The sequence below is a fragment of the Drosophila nasuta genome, chromosome 3 (genome assembly GCF_023558535.2).
Source record: "Drosophila nasuta strain 15112-1781.00 chromosome 3, ASM2355853v1, whole genome shotgun sequence".
NCBI classification, from domain to species: Eukaryota; Metazoa; Arthropoda; class Insecta; order Diptera; family Drosophilidae; genus Drosophila; species Drosophila nasuta.
Genome location: NC_083457.1, coordinates 26,853,720 through 26,868,921, shown reverse-complemented (window position 1 = coordinate 26,868,921; position 15,202 = coordinate 26,853,720). Strand labels below are relative to the sequence as shown.

General features: G+C 38.6%; 2 protein-coding genes across 5 annotated transcripts; one reads left to right on the top strand and one right to left on the bottom strand.

Annotated features, from left to right (window-relative positions):
• The first annotated feature begins 196 nt into the window (after positions 1 to 196).
• LOC132793820 (uncharacterized) lies at positions 197 to 13,974 on the top strand. Of its 4 annotated transcripts, none has more exons than XM_060803920.1 (6): positions 197 to 420; positions 3,472 to 3,619; positions 12,223 to 12,446; positions 12,501 to 12,723; positions 12,791 to 12,955; positions 13,026 to 13,974. In XM_060803920.1, the coding sequence occupies exons 2-6, from the start codon at positions 3,513 to 3,515 to the stop codon at positions 13,165 to 13,167; spliced, it is 861 nt and encodes a 286-aa protein (XP_060659903.1). In that variant the 5' UTR covers positions 197 to 420; positions 3,472 to 3,512; the 3' UTR covers positions 13,168 to 13,974. The 4 variants fall into 4 exon arrangements, with proteins under 4 accessions (XP_060659903.1, XP_060659906.1, XP_060659905.1 ...); XM_060803923.1 differs by lacking the exons at positions 197 to 420; positions 3,472 to 3,619 and adding exons at positions 6,315 to 6,413; positions 7,138 to 7,421; XM_060803922.1 differs by lacking the exons at positions 197 to 420; positions 3,472 to 3,619 and adding an exon at positions 11,605 to 11,693.
• LOC132793822 (uncharacterized) lies at positions 13,971 to 15,161 on the bottom strand. The gene is made up of 3 exons (XM_060803924.1): positions 14,851 to 15,161; positions 14,530 to 14,784; positions 13,971 to 14,470 (listed from the first exon to the last, which is right to left on the bottom strand). Exons 1-3 carry the CDS (start codon positions 14,869 to 14,871, stop codon positions 14,060 to 14,062), a joined length of 687 nt encoding a protein of 228 aa, XP_060659907.1. The 5' UTR covers positions 14,872 to 15,161; the 3' UTR covers positions 13,971 to 14,059.
• Positions 15,162 to 15,202: the final 41 nt, after the last annotated feature.

Genomic DNA, 15,202 nt, shown 5'->3' with positions numbered 1-15,202 from the left:
AGCTCTTACTCCACTGTAAAACCATCGCGACGTCGTGCCGAAACGACGCTGCAGCAGCACACGAAGCGCATTTGTTCCCGATTCCCGAAGCACGACGAACGATAGCCGAATGCTTATTCCCGGTTCGCAGCTCGCGTCGTTCGTTTGCCGGTCCGGAAGAAAAATCAGTTCGTTCGCAGCATTCGTGACGAGCGGAACGGTTGGAGCTGCGATTCTCTTTGATTTCTTGCCCGTGGCATCGTGCGAAAGCTGCTTTAGAATTAAATGATAAATTAAATAATAACTCACAGAGTTAATCGCACTGAAACCAGCAGACAATTTTGTGGGCATTTAATGAATTAATTAGCTTGAATCCCTTTTGGCATAAGTTAGCCCAGTAAATTGGCAAAGTTTGCATTGCGCATTGTGTAAAAACTTGGGGTAGGTTATAGTTCTGCGAATGCTTATTTGTATTGTTTGGCAGGAGAGTGACAACAGCAACAGCAACAGCAACAACAACGCGAGCAGCATCAGGAACTGCAGCATCAAGGACTGCAATTGCCTGGACCTTTATACGTTTCCGGCTAACACCCATTGTCGCTGTGTGTGTGTGTGTGTGTGTTTACCTGTGTATGTGTGTGTGTGTGTTTTAAACTTCAAAAGCTGTGCCAAAGTACCCGGAGTGTTGAGGTTTAAGTCCAGAGCCCAGCTACAACAACCGTAAATCGGCTTATGAACTTTTGTCTGCAATCAGAATTTACTTCAATATATGTATAAAGAGACTACAGAAAACCTCAGGCTGTTGCAAAGTGCCGACTTATAAACATTTCATATATTTTTAATATGCAACATAATTAAGTGAAGTGCAACTGAAAGATGCAAAGCAAAGCATAAAGACTCGCTTTAAGTGCGTATCCGGCAAACAACAACAAAATGCGGCTGCCTAATTTCGAAATAAATTTTCGGTTGCATGTTCATGCATTGTATTCCAGATACGGATGCGGAAACAGCGTTACGATGCGACGCCGCGTTGCATAATGTTCAGTTTCCTTCACATACAAACATAAATTGGGTCTGCTCTGATAACACCTAATAATAATACTTAATAATAAAAGCAACACAACGAAACAATAGATCCACATTCTCTCACGCACTTTATCAATTGACTGACATTTAGAAATATTAGCCGCTAAATATCTTTCGATCTTTGTCGAGTGCAAATGGGTTTACTAATTTTTGTATACCCTGTAATTAGTAGACAGCAAAATTTAGTCTAATAATACACCAGAGACAACTTGATTGGCCAACAATTAATTCGTTAGGAAAGTACACAAGTAAACAAACTCAATCCGAGTGTCCAACTATAGTTATGACTATGGCCAATTGGCCAAGTCAAGCGTGAGAAGTGTCCACATGTCGATTATGCAAACGTAAAAGGAAAATCGAAAACCAAAAGGAAAAGGAAGTTGGCTTCGATATTAGTCCGTCAGACATTTTGCTATGCATTGAAGTGTCCATCAAATGTCGCCTAGCTGAGGCCAATGAACTGCCAATAAATAGAACATACTCGAGTACATATAATTATTGGTTTTCCCTACTTGTGTGTGTGTGCAGTTGTGGGGGCGAGCAGCGGATGGAGGGGGATGGAGACAGAGGCGGAGTCATTCATTCAATCTATAGCACAAAACGACATCGATGTCGGAAATTGGCGCTCTCTTTGATTCTGCAGAACGCACTCGGACGTATGATAGTCAATTTTACACGTCGACCGCTTGGCACTGGGCACAATAACAAACAAAGGCACAAAAAACAAAGTATCCACTGCAAAGACGTGTGTATACTCTTTCCTAGTAAACAAAAGAAAAGTTACAAAAAAATGAGCCAAAGCCAGAAGAGTTTATCCATTAGGATCACCATATTTCATGTCTGTCTGTTCAATCATAACTTACAAACTATTCATCGCAGTGATTAAAATAGAGAGTGAGAGAGAGAGAGAAAGAGAGAGAGAGAAAGATAGACATTAAATTACTCTTATGTAATCTACGCAGTTTACTTTTAACTTAAAAGTAATTCATGACCCAGCCTCTCACTAAATTCGTCGATAACAGAATTGCAAGTCAATAATTGAATTGAAAGTATTTCATTAAATTCATTAAATAACATCGAAGGCTTAGCTGAGTACTCAATTATCAGTTTAATTTTATTGAATTTCATTAGAAATATAATTTTGTAAATAAACTTTGCAAGTCAACGACAGCTTCGTACACTCAGTAAACAGAAACAAAATCCACGATAAATACGCGAAGTTGAACTCGAAGCGCTGTCAATATTTTGATAGCAAAATACTTCATGTTTTTAATACAGAAATGCTTAACATTTAGTATTTTCAGTACATTTTGACATTTAAATTCTTAAATTGTATTAGGTTAACAATTTAATCTTGAAAGTTCGCATAAAAATCCGGACTTGAAGCAAGCCAAAATCTTGATTTTTTCAAAATGTTTTTTTTCTGTAGATACTCTTTTAATTCTTAACGGGTATTTCACAAATAACCCACATACAAGTTGCTGCCTTGTTAATATGTTACAAACTCTGTCAGATAGTTGTCATACCCTTTGTTTTGGCCACAGTGAACGCGGCTCAAGTGCAATGCACCCTGGCAAAAGTGTTGATGCTGCATTTCTACCTTCAGCTTTTCAGATATTACGACTGCGAGTGTTCGCTCACTCGCTCATACATATGTACATACGTATGTCGCCCCACAATTTCCGAAAATAAAACTCAATTTCCATTTTAAGCATAAAAACAAATATTGTTGTGCTTGCCCGAAAATAAAAGAGCATGAATTGGATCAGAAATCTGCGCTGCTCACTGCTCATAACAATGTGGCAGACAGACACCACATTTTGATGTATGTAAATATGTATCTATGTATGTATGTACATGTGTACATGTCGTACTTATTTATGTAGATGGTAGCCACGTAATGAAAAGTGGCATTTAACGGCGCCGCTATTCATCACCGGGCAGATCAGAGCTGCACAGTCGGAGGCTGAGGTTTTACGCCCAACTCCAGATGGGAATACCACTGCCTCCACCTCCACCTCCACTTATGCCTCCTCCAACTCCTTCTCCTCCTCTGCCTTTGCAATCTCTGCCGCATCCGCGTCTGTCAGCAACAGTTCGCCGCTTCAGTAGCTGCTCCTCCTGCTACTCAAACATTATGGAAAACATTTTTATGAGGCTACAAATGAAAAAGAGCGCGGGCGGGGAAATGCTGCTCATGGAAATGGATGTGGAAATGGCATCGAAGTAACAGCAGCCAGCAACTTTACAAATGTGAATGCTGCATTTATAATGCGGCTTGTTGCTCTGTTTGCGCTTGTCATCGTTGCTCTTGTTATTGTTGTTGTTGTTGTTGTTGTTGCACTCGGATTTTGATAGGCAACACACAGAATGAAACACTGACTAACGTTGCATCCTTTTTGGCAGGCTACACCACAAGCACAACTATCAAAATTGATTGCTTTCACATGGATAGCAATTCGGTGAGTCCCCTGCCTCCCATGGCCGTGATGGAAAGTGAGAAAACGCCCCCAGGAACGCCCAATGGCGATATGCCGCCTCCGCCGGATGAGAAGTAAGTTTGCCACTTTGAATTGAAAATAAAGCTTTTAAAGAACACAATTATTTAAATGACAAATAGAAGCTTTAAAGACCAATTAGCTGGAGTATTAACAAACATATTTCTAGAAGATACTTATTATTTTTTTAAGAGTTACAGTTTAAGTTTAAACAAAACTTTCTTAACATTTGTAGGTGGAATATTACCAAAATCTTATAACATATGCTTACAATTTTAAGATAACTTTACAATCAAAAGATGAGATTAGTTGACCTAGAAACAAGACGTACAGACATGCAAATTGCTACATCTATTTATCTCGTCAAGCTAATCAAGTATACGCATAGTGCGTCATACACTTCTTAGCCAAAGCAGAGTATTACAATGTTACTATAATTAACTAATTTAAAGTATACAAATATTAATAAATATTTTATTACTCTTTAACGCGTAAATTGTTAAGCTTTGCTAGCAGCTCAAACCTATTTAAATAAACAAATAGATCTTTCAAGACACAGTGTGTCGTCAATATGATAATTATGCAGCCCACACATGTGTTCATTTCCTTCTCTCTGCACATTTGTCAGGCACACATTCATCTCAGAGCCAGTGAGGCAGATGATTTAAGAAGGCACAAGCTGTGCTTGCTCTTTTTCGTTATTGTTTCTATTTGGATATAAATAATTTAATGAAGACAATTTACCAATTCGCCAACTCAACAGCGCATTTGCGTGAAAATATTTAAATGAATTGTGTCGAGCATGGAGAATTTGAAACCACACACATGAGAGAAGCCAATTGGCTGCGTCTAGCCGGCAATTGGAATGCCAAAGCGATTCCATCCATATTCAACTGTGAACTAGGCAATTGGGGAGCTGGGAAACTGGGAGGAGAGAAGCAAAGCATAGTTGAAACTGTGCCTTGACCTCGTCCGGCAGGAGTTGTCGTTAAAACTGGGCACATTAATCGCTGCTAATGGCTAAAGTGTAACATTTACATTTTCAATGTGGCCGCGTTACGTTACGTTGCGTATACGCCGCGTAATTAATGCCGAGGCGCAAATAACAAGAACAACAACAACAGCCGGATTTGCAACCACGCCCAGGTCGTACTCCTTTCGCTTTTTAACGCGCCAATTTCCTAATCCCACAGTACCGAAGCGAGGTCGTAAATTCTATTTTAATGCGAGCAGCTCGCAAATCACACACACACACACAACAAACTCACACATACATTCAACAGTTGATCGCGTGTGGACTCACAGTTGGCGCCAGACGCATATCCTTGTGTCCTTTCATTCACTTGGTCTGTTTTTGTGTTGTATTTTGGCGCACAGCTGCCTTCGTTTTCCCCTTTCTGCTGCTCTCGCTCTCACTCTTGTAATTACCGACATATTTTGTGGCCTCACATTGAACCTTTTGCTCATTTCATTCATTTCGATTTCAAGTAATTTCTGGGCGCGCTCAGCCAAAAAAAGCAACTGAAAGCCAAAGGAGTTGCCGTTGCCGTCTCGTGATTCTCACCTGAAAATCCTTCCTTCCGGTGTGTTCCTCCTCCTCCTCTACGTCCTCCTCCTGCTGCTCCTCCGTTCATGTGTAATGATGACCACGCATTAGCAGGGTGTGTTTTGTCAGCTTGTTGTTGCTCCATCGTCGCTTTGTCGTCTCCTTTCTGTAATTACCGACCTAGTATAGTCTCTAGTTGGCTGGTTTGTCCCACTTTTGCGTTTAGCATTTACCAACATTGTTGATTATTTATGTATTTGATTAGTCGCAGTTCCTTTTGATTGATGTTCATGTGCACATGAACTTTTTCCTACCTGATTGTATTCATTTATTTATAGACATAACACATAACTGCTATTAATACAGAAGCACTGAAGTATCCATTGAACCCGTGTGAACCTCAACTTACCTTCATACTTTATATGTAATTATATTTCATATTATTAAGCTGTCTTCTTTTGGTTTAAACAAATTTACAATGTTTCGCTATCTTTAACAGTGTTTGCTTGCTGTCTCGAAATAATTTCACAATAAGATCACATGCGCTATTTGAATGTACTTCTTATTATGTATTAGGATCGCATGAGATGACACTTCTTACACAACTTGAAATGGTAACAAGTGAATAAAAATCACGTTTGAGTCAAAAGTTAGCCAGAATGAGTCAAAAATTGAGCGATCTCTAAAGCTAATTTCTACCAAATTCTTTTCTATCAAAAGCTTAGCTTAAATTTTAATTATGAATTTAGTTTACTTCGTTTATGTATTCTACGAAAAACTAGAATTTTTAATTGAAAGTATCGCAGCCCTCCATCATCAACTACATTTTTCATTTTTCAAGTGTTTACAGATCGTAAAGCTCAATGTTGGTTTGTGTCTCCGCTAGATCAGACTTCGCGAGTCTTTGCTACATTAACAGTGCTCTTTTGAGTTTAACAGCGCATTTTTGAGCATAACATAGCATTAACATTAACAGGGCTGCTTTATAAAACTGGCGTTAAATTTGATTTAAATTATGCACATTATATGCATTATTTATGCATAATTGTTAATAAAGTATATTGTTTAATTCATTTTTCGTACTTTTTGCAAGCTATTCAACTTCTACAGCTCTTTAAAATCTCCTTTATGAGTACTTAAAAACGCCGCCATTTGTGTCGTCTCTCTGCTCTGGGAGATTCAGCGGCGACCATAACATTTTCAGTTGGTTCGAGCGGTTCATTCGATGCTGATCGGTATCAGACGTAGGTTGTGCGGTTTTCCGGGTGGTTTTCGAGCAACGCGTATCGTGTAAAAAAACAAATGTATGTTGAACTAAGTGTTGTTGCTAAGAACAAAAGGAGCAGTATAAACAACAACCTTGCGCCATTATATAGAAAGTGTTTAGACAATGTTTAGTTGTGTCTGTGTGTGGTTTTAAGAGTATGTGTGTGTGTGTTTGTGTTGTGTGTATGCGTAACTTTTACTACTAGCTTCGGTATTTTGATAGACAGATAGATAGATACACCTGAACATATCAATGGATGCTCGTTACATTTTCCGCGCCATTGTCTCTCAATTAAGAAATCGAAAGTTTGTTTTTCCTTTTTGATTGTTCGTCGAAACTGAAGAAGAATGCCATTTGCATACGTATAAATCACATTAATTAAATACTGTCCGATCGTGAACCCCATCTACACTCTATACGGCATTCATGAATAGATAATAATCTTACATTTGCAACCCGTGATCGATTTGGGAACTGAAACCGAACTCAAAACTTTTTGGCATCTTCTCTATTTTATTCTATTTGTTTCTTTACAAATTAACGCACTGATTAGCAAGTCGATTCTCTCGACAGTTCTGATTGAAATATATACGTTAATCTACAGAGTGTTGATTCTAAATAACTAAATAATTACGTAGCCAAATGTCAGTCTCGTGTAGTCGAGCAATCTCATTCTCAGTCCCAGTCACGCAACAAATGTTTGTCTATTTTCTGTGTGTTTATTTTTTACATTAAATGTTATCGTTGCCTCTCTACACTAGTATTTACTAGAAAATCAATTGCAACTGTGGGAAAATTCGAAAGCACTTTTACACGCTCGTACATCGAAACAAACGATCGATTCAAAAAATAGCCCAGTGACGTATTGTATTCGAAAATCGCGTATACGCCGTGTGCAATCCCAAGCATAAAAAGAATTGACAAAATTGAAATAAAACTACTACAACAACAACAACAACAACACTACACCAATCTACATACATAAATTCGCCTAAATGCGTGATCGTCATTTGGGCAAAATGCCGCGTGGAGGAACGACAACAGCGTAAGTCCATCACATCTCGAGGGTTGCCAGTGACATAACATCTAACATACTGTGTTTACTTAAGATATTACTCCAAATTAGTATAAAACTTATCTTCGCTGTGTGTGTGTGTGTGTGTGTGTGTGTGTTTTTATCACAAATCTCAAGGCATTTCACTAATTAGTACACATTTGACAAGTTCTATACAGATAAATTTTCGTCTAGATGACCCTGAGTTTATTTCAAGATTAGATCTAAGAGAGAGCGAGCAGAACATTTTATTATTTGACACGCCCGCAGCGTGATGCTGATGCTGGACAACACAACTGTATAAACTACCCTCTGGCTGAAATAAATAAATACATTTAAATTGATAAATTACGGTTTAAGGGAGTTGGGAGGAACAACACACAGCACACACTCATAACATATATGTACATACAATATGAGTTATGGCTACAAATAAAGTAAAATGTCCGACAAGCTGCCTTCGCTTTTAATTCCAATTCGAGATAAAGTGAAAAAAAAAGAAAGAAAATAACATGGCAAATAAATAAGGCAATGTTTATGAAAATGGATAAATAAATATAATAATTCAATGAATAATAAATTGCAGGGCAACTGTTGGTGCACAGTGTCACATTTATTGCGCTTCGCTTCGCGTTTTATTACTGCGAATTTGATTGTATCTTCAAGATACAATTACAGACACACATGCAGGCATGCTCGAAACAAAAGCGAGCCACAAACTGCCACAATTGAAACTCCACGAGACGTCGCTATCGTTGTCGCTGTAAACAATTGTCGCCCACTGTAAACTTATACCATTATTATTAACAAGCGAATGCGAGTCAGAGTATTCGCTCTTCATCATAATTAACCCGCAGGATACACACACTCACACACACAATGAGTGTGTAGATAGTTTTTTATGATTTGCAGTCGTGCATGCCAGGAAATGTTGTTTCAATTTCGTTACACACAAAGTTTTAATTGTGCATGTCGAGCTGACATGTGTACTGTAAAAGTGCTACACTTATGTTTAGGGTATATGAATGTAATCTGTAATTTGTGGCATCCTACGCTTTCTTTAATTGCCAACAAGTTGCCTATTCCCGAGTGCTGCACTTAATCACCTACATCTTCAAGTAACTAAGTATATAAGTATCTTTGCCGCTGCTCGATGTGCTCTTTCTTGATTTAGCTAAACAAGCCACGCTCCAGTTCTACGCGCGTGGCCATAATTAGCCCGCTTTATAAGGCAAACTTCTTCTTCAGTACATCACATGTCCCCAATCTTAAGCCTTATTTGTGTTTGATGGACATTACAAATTTTCTCTTCTCATACTCTCTACTCATAGGGTATAAGGGTATTATAACTTTTTGCATGCAGGAAATGCAGGTAGAAGGAGGCATCTTCGATCCCATACAGTATATATTCTAAATCAGCCAAGTCCACCTGTCTGTCTGTCCGTCTGTCCGTATGATCAGCTAAAACTCAGAGACTATACGAAATAATTCAATAATTTTATTCAATAGCACTAATAATAGTTGCATGCAGCTCAAGTTTGTTTCAAATTTTTGCCACGCCCACTTTCGTTCCCAGAATGCAATCGGGTCTTCGCTGCCTTGGCTGACAATCTGGTATATGATGGCCTGTATGGAATATTTCCAATGTAGTACTTCATTGATATACCAAATATAGATATATTAGTATTTTTGTGGTATATTATTTTAGTATATATTCAAAATAATACCCCACTGGTTTGATTTCATTAAAAATTAATAATACACTGGACTGTAGCTTTCTTACTTGATTTAAGCTGCAGCTCAGAGACTAGACTGAATGGTGAAGTATCCGAAAATGCAGCTAGCTAATTAATTAGTTGTGTCTAGTCGCGCTTTCGCTGGGTTTAAGAACTGCCAGCTTAGGATCCTCACAGGTTTCTCCAGACAGTGTGTCGAGTCAAAGTTGTAGGTGCAGTGTCAACAGCCTCCAACTGAGGCTGACCCATTAGCCAAACAAATGGCGTTAATATGGCAAAGGCAATAACCACAGCGACAACTTCAACTTCAACTGCAACTATGACTATGAGATTGGTTGGCAGTTTCAGGTTCAGGTTCAGCTTAAAAACGAGTTTGCAGCAAAAGCAAAAGCTAAAGCTTTTAGCGAAATTTTCCCATAGCGCAGCCAGTTAAAAAGTGAAAGAGATACAAATGCACATGCACAGATGCGGCAGGCAGATACAAATGCAGATACAGCTGCAGGCAGCCCCTGCTGCTGCTGTGGCTGCTGTTGGCTGTTTACTTTTTTACAACAATTTGTGGTCGTTGTGCGTTGCTGCTGCTGTTGCACTTGGGCCCAAGCGGCAAGTGAAATGTGTGTTACTCGTGAAGCGGCTGCCAGCCTGCTGCCTGCGGTGCAATGTGTTGAAAGCTAAATGCCTGCGCTTACAGCAGCCACAGTCGCCAAGTGGCTGCCACACCAACACACAAACACACACCAACACACAGATAGGCAGACACAACATATTGTTGCAACGGGCGTTCATTGACATCTCGACTGAGAGTGCAACTGCAACTGCAACTGAGACTCTGGCTGCTCGCGGCTAATGAAATTGTCAGGCGTAGCAACGAACAACAGCAACAACAACAACAACGATTGTGGGGCATTGTCGTTCGGTCAAACGCAGACTGCGCATGTTAATTAAATAGCTTATTACGAGTCTCGTATCAGAAAATGATGCAAGTGATACGACACCCAATCCAAATATCAATTTAGTTGCTGCTGAGAAAGTGCGTGCTTAATTAAATATGTAATTTATTATTTTTGCTTTAGCTAAGCGCTTTGCTTTCCATTATCTGCTGCGCCGACCGATTTCTTTGCTCTGCGCACTATTAATTTAAATAATAATTGTGTGTTTACTTTCGTTTCAATTTTGTCTGTTCGCCTGTCACTTCAAGTGCAACCGCAAGCAGCTCTTTGGCATGATTAAGCGCCTCGTTGGCTGCCAGATATGTGCCTAATTACCACTGCCCCAGAGACTTGCCACAATTCCCCCCACCCTCTCGCAACTCACACAATAATCTGGAGACTGTTTACATTTGACAGCTGCTCTTTGCATTGTGTGGCAGCATTCGAGTGTCGCATCTGCTGTCGCTTGCAACAGCGCAGAGTGTGAGAACTTCCAAAAGCCTCCCAACTCGATTGGGCTGCGTTGATGGATGTGTTTCGGCAACTGAGATCATCGCTTGTCCCCTCATCACTCCCCTCACATCAAACACGAGTTGGTTTTTTGTCATTTGATCAGCAGCTCACGCAATAAACGACAGCGAATACTTAATTGAATCGAGTATAGAATTGCATATTTGACAGCAAGCGACCCACATTGCCATTTAACGCTATAGTCCACATAACAGTCAATAAAGTCAATTTGTGGTAGCTTCACTGTACTTATTGACATCATATTCAAATTAATGCAAAAACTATTGTTATGCTTATAATAATTTACAAGGCATTTGCCTCGAGGAAACTCCTAGCAATTATTACGTATACGAACTAATTCAATTAAGATTACATTCACTGTACTTGCTATCATTGTGTATATTGAGAGCCGAATTTCGAATTTTTATTATGAACACTATTATTCAATTAATCCTTTCCTTACTGTACTTAAAATCATATGAATACAACAACTATTGACATATTTAAGATAGAACATTTTTGTGGATACTTTAAGAAACTCACTGAAATTTTATTCTTTTCACCGTTCTTGTTAACATTGCCTATATTGATCAGCAACATTTCGAATATTCATAAAAATAGGATAAGAAGTTCAATTAGTTTTATCTTTACTATATTTAATATCAAATGAATACTACATGATTGTCTATTGACACAAGGCGAATTTAAAGGGAAACTCTGTATAGCAAAAATGACTACGCAATATGGTCTTAGCTGCTGTTTAGTACTTAATGGTATATTTCGAATGTAGTACTTCATCGTTATACCAAATATGGCATTCGGTATATTTTTGTGTTGTATTATTTGATATATTTTAAGAATAAGACCCATTTTATTCAAAATGGACTTTCACAGTCGAGCACACTCTTAAGTAGCTCTCATATAAAAAAAAGTATGAGTAAATTTGTTTTTATCGTGTATTTACTGTACTTACTGTCAATCACACATGTTCAATTTTAAACAACAACTTTTGTAATGCTTTCGAATATTCAAACAAAGGCCAAGAAACTCAAAGACAATATTTCGCATCTGTTCGATCGAACAAAAAAGTAAGAATTTGCCATGTGCAACAGACTGTGGCAAGCGTGGCTATCGCAAGGAGCTCGTCGCGTAATTACATTGTGCCCAGCAAATTAGATAATTGCAAAACTTTCTTAACCTCTCTCGCGCATACTCTGCAAATGTTGATATTTGCTTTTGTAAATCAATTTAGTCGATTAGCAGCGCATTCAACTCACAATTAGCGACTCGACCAAGTGAAAATTTCCTAATTATACAAAGACTCTCAGACTCAGACTGAGACTTGAACTGAGACTGAGATTGACTATGATAAATTGTTGGTTGTAATTATGTAATAAAGACTGCGTTCGTAATTGCTCTTAATTCTTAAATCTTTTAAAGTTATATTTAGTTTGGGCCACACACACACAATTAACCTTACTATGGATGGTATTGATCGTAATTTTATTGATAAACTTAATCGTATGCTGCTGCGACGTCCCAAAAGCAAAGCAAAAACAAAGTGTGTAAAAGAAAACTCCAATTTCATTTTCCAATCACTTGCAACTCTCTTTGCAGACGCTATGAGGAGGATCCGGATAATGCATGGAACGCCTGCTCTTGGTGTGAATACATGCTGATCGTAATACTATCGACCATACTGCTAGTGGGCGTGCTCATCCTCACACTCTTCTGGGTGATGTTCTATCGCAATGGCTTCGCCTGGACAGACAAACCTCTGCAGCAGTTCAATCTGCATCCCATACTTATGATTGCGGGCTTCGTAACGCTCTCCGGATTTTGTAAGCAGCAATAAAAGTATTTTGCAATTCCATTCTATAATATTCCCATTGCAGCTATCTTGATTTATCGACTGTGCCGTTGCATGAAGCACATCTATGTGAAGCTGATTCACATGTTCTTCCATGCCATTGCGATACCCTGCATTGCCCTCGGCTTCCTCTCCGTCTTTGACTCGCACAATGCATTGCAAAAGGTGAATTTCTACAGTCTGCACTCGTGGCTGGGTTTCGTGACAATGGGCATGTTTGTGCTTCAATTTGTAATTGGTTTCTTCAGGTGGGTGCCCATCATTATCATCAACATCATTGCTAATTACACATTCATAATGTGATCTTTTCATTAGCTTTCTGGTGATGCTCTGCTGTGAGAACAAGACCTATAGCTGCCGCTCGGCCATGGTGCCCATCCATGCCAGCTTCGGCTTGGCCAATTTCTGGCTGGCCATTGCCACATCCGTCACGGGTATCATTGAGAAGGAACGCGAGACAGCCGAAGATCCAAACTTGAGGTAATCTTGAAATGCTTAGCAAACTTTAATTGAATCCCTCTTTAATCACTCCCCATTCATTCATTTACAGTGCGGAGAACCGACTCATTGAGCATTATATTACGAGTGCGATAGGCATCACATTGGTTGTCATTGGCATCATCGTCACCTTTGCCGTGCGAAGGACCAACGCTCCTGCCTCCGCCAAGGTCTATGTCACCGAGCGCATTTAGATGTTGGGATTGAATGCCATGCCACGCCCACGACGACTACGCCCACATACCACAGCCAGTGTTATGCAGAAAAGGCTTCTATGTTATATGTTCCACTTCTCGAAGCATATAAATGTAGCTGTGCAATTATAAATTTGATACATAAAATCATTGTTGTGTTAGCACAAATGAAACACACGCTTTTTGCATTCTCTTCCCTCTCTCCTATCTACATACTATCCATACAATACATAAATCTTTATGCCAAATCCTAATCTTTTTATCAGCAGCTACTCGACTCGTAGATAAATCAAAATTAGCTCTTTTCTAAATGCCAATCTTTAACTGCTAAGTAGATTTGTAGAGATTAGGAATCTCATCTTGAAAACATTAAGACAACTTTGCATAATAGTAACTATAGGACCGCCCAGCCTCTAGACCAGACCATAACCGACCAGATCAAGATCAGACCAAGCATACTAGAAGACTACACGCAAAACACAAAAAACTATGATCAAAATCAAAAGAAAGGAACAATATATGCAGCCGAGTTCTTAGCCACACCACTTTTTGGTAGTTTTCTAGACATTTTTGATATATGTACTACTATTCGATATATACTATTGACTTACATATTGTACGTACTATACAACTGCATAAGATTTACACAAATAATATATATATATATATATACATACAATACATATTGTCGCATTTGATGTTTTTGTAATCGTGCAAAATATATAATTGTATTTCATAACAAGCTAAGCAATATAAGTTGTAAACCAATTTTTATATATTAAATGATTTTTTTATTTATTTACAGTATGTATAAAAAAACATGCATATTATTCTCGTTGTAGAAAATTATTAAAAAATATAAAAAGAATATGGATATCATCTCATCAGAAATCTAACTGTACTTGCTGCCTTTGAGTCGTGGCAATCGCAGTTTTGGTCTCTGTATTAGAATCACACTCTTTTTGCCTGATTTCGGCGATTGTCCCCTCACAAATATGGCGCCATTATTCGAGCTTATTGAGTAAACGCTCACATTCTGTGGCTCTAATCTATTAGATGGCATATCGAAGTTGCGAACTCGCGGTTCCGGTTTCGTGTTCTCCGGCATGTTCTCCACATCTAATTTGAATGGCGACACAAAGTTGCGTATCCAAGGTTTCGGTAGCTGTCGTTTTTGTTCCAAGCAAGGACTGGACGCCGTCAGGCGATTAGCAGTCGGTCCTTGATCTATTGACAGTGATAATGCTGGAGACGGTTTTAGTTGTTCATAGTTCAATTCTGGCTCAAAAGCTGGCACTTCGCCCTAAAATGATATTGTTGTGCTACTGAGATTTGATTGTAATATTAAATGGCCACACTTACTGTACACAGATGCAGTTTCTTGGCCTTGGTGTTGTCGGCTATCAAAAGTCCGCATTTGCATTCAACGTAGCCATGAAGTCGATAGATGGGTCCGATTTTCTTGATGCTAAAACAGCGTTTAACATGCGCAGTTACATTTTTGAACTTATCCATCGATCGGCCACAGCTGGGGCATGTTCCTTCTTCGCTGATTTCATCGACCGTGTACCAAAATGTTTTTCTATCCTTAAAAGACTTGGATGCTTTATTTGCAGCCTTTGCATAAAAATCGGATTAGTATTTGTATGTTAAGCGTGTATACCATACATTCATTAACCATACCGTTGATTCTTCGCTAGACATTCTGCAGCATAGATATCGTAACAAAGTGTTGTTTAATTTTAAATATTATTTGTGTTGTATGAGAATTTTCCAGCTTTCTAGATCCAACAGGTCTGCAGCATCAGTTATTTGGAACTACCATTATTTTTATTTGACAATGAGCATTTGCAAGTATACACTCATATATATTTAACTGAATTATCACTTTGTAAAACGTATTTAATTTGTTTTCACTTTTTGTGCATAAAACAATTATATTTTGTTGATTTCAATGTACTTTCAGTCTTATCGATGCTGCTGCCGATAGCGATTAATGAAATTATTGTGAATGAACTTATCGCTTTGACCATTT

What these genes read in the sequence shown, in the direction of transcription:
- LOC132793822 (XM_060803924.1), bottom strand. Translation starts at nt 14,871, where the DNA reads ATGTCTAGCGAAGAATCAACG. An exon ending in TGTCTAGCGAAGAATCAACG is followed by an intron (nt 14,785 to 14,850) that starts GTATGGTTAATG and finishes TTTTATGCAAAG; the next exon opens with GCTGCAAATAAAGCATCCAA. An exon ending in AGAAACTGCATCTGTGTACA is followed by an intron (nt 14,471 to 14,529) that starts GTAAGTGTGGCC and finishes ATATCATTTTAG; the next exon opens with GGCGAAGTGCCAGCTTTTGA.
- LOC132793820 (XM_060803920.1), top strand. Translation starts at nt 3,513, where the DNA reads ATGGATAGCAATTCGGTGAGTCCCCTGCCTCCCATGGCCGTGATGGAA. An exon ending in CCGCCTCCGCCGGATGAGAA is followed by an intron (nt 3,620 to 12,222) that starts GTAAGTTTGCCA and finishes CTCTCTTTGCAG; the next exon opens with ACGCTATGAGGAGGATCCGG. An exon ending in GCCGAAGATCCAAACTTGAG is followed by an intron (nt 12,956 to 13,025) that starts GTAATCTTGAAA and finishes ATTCATTTACAG; the next exon opens with TGCGGAGAACCGACTCATTG.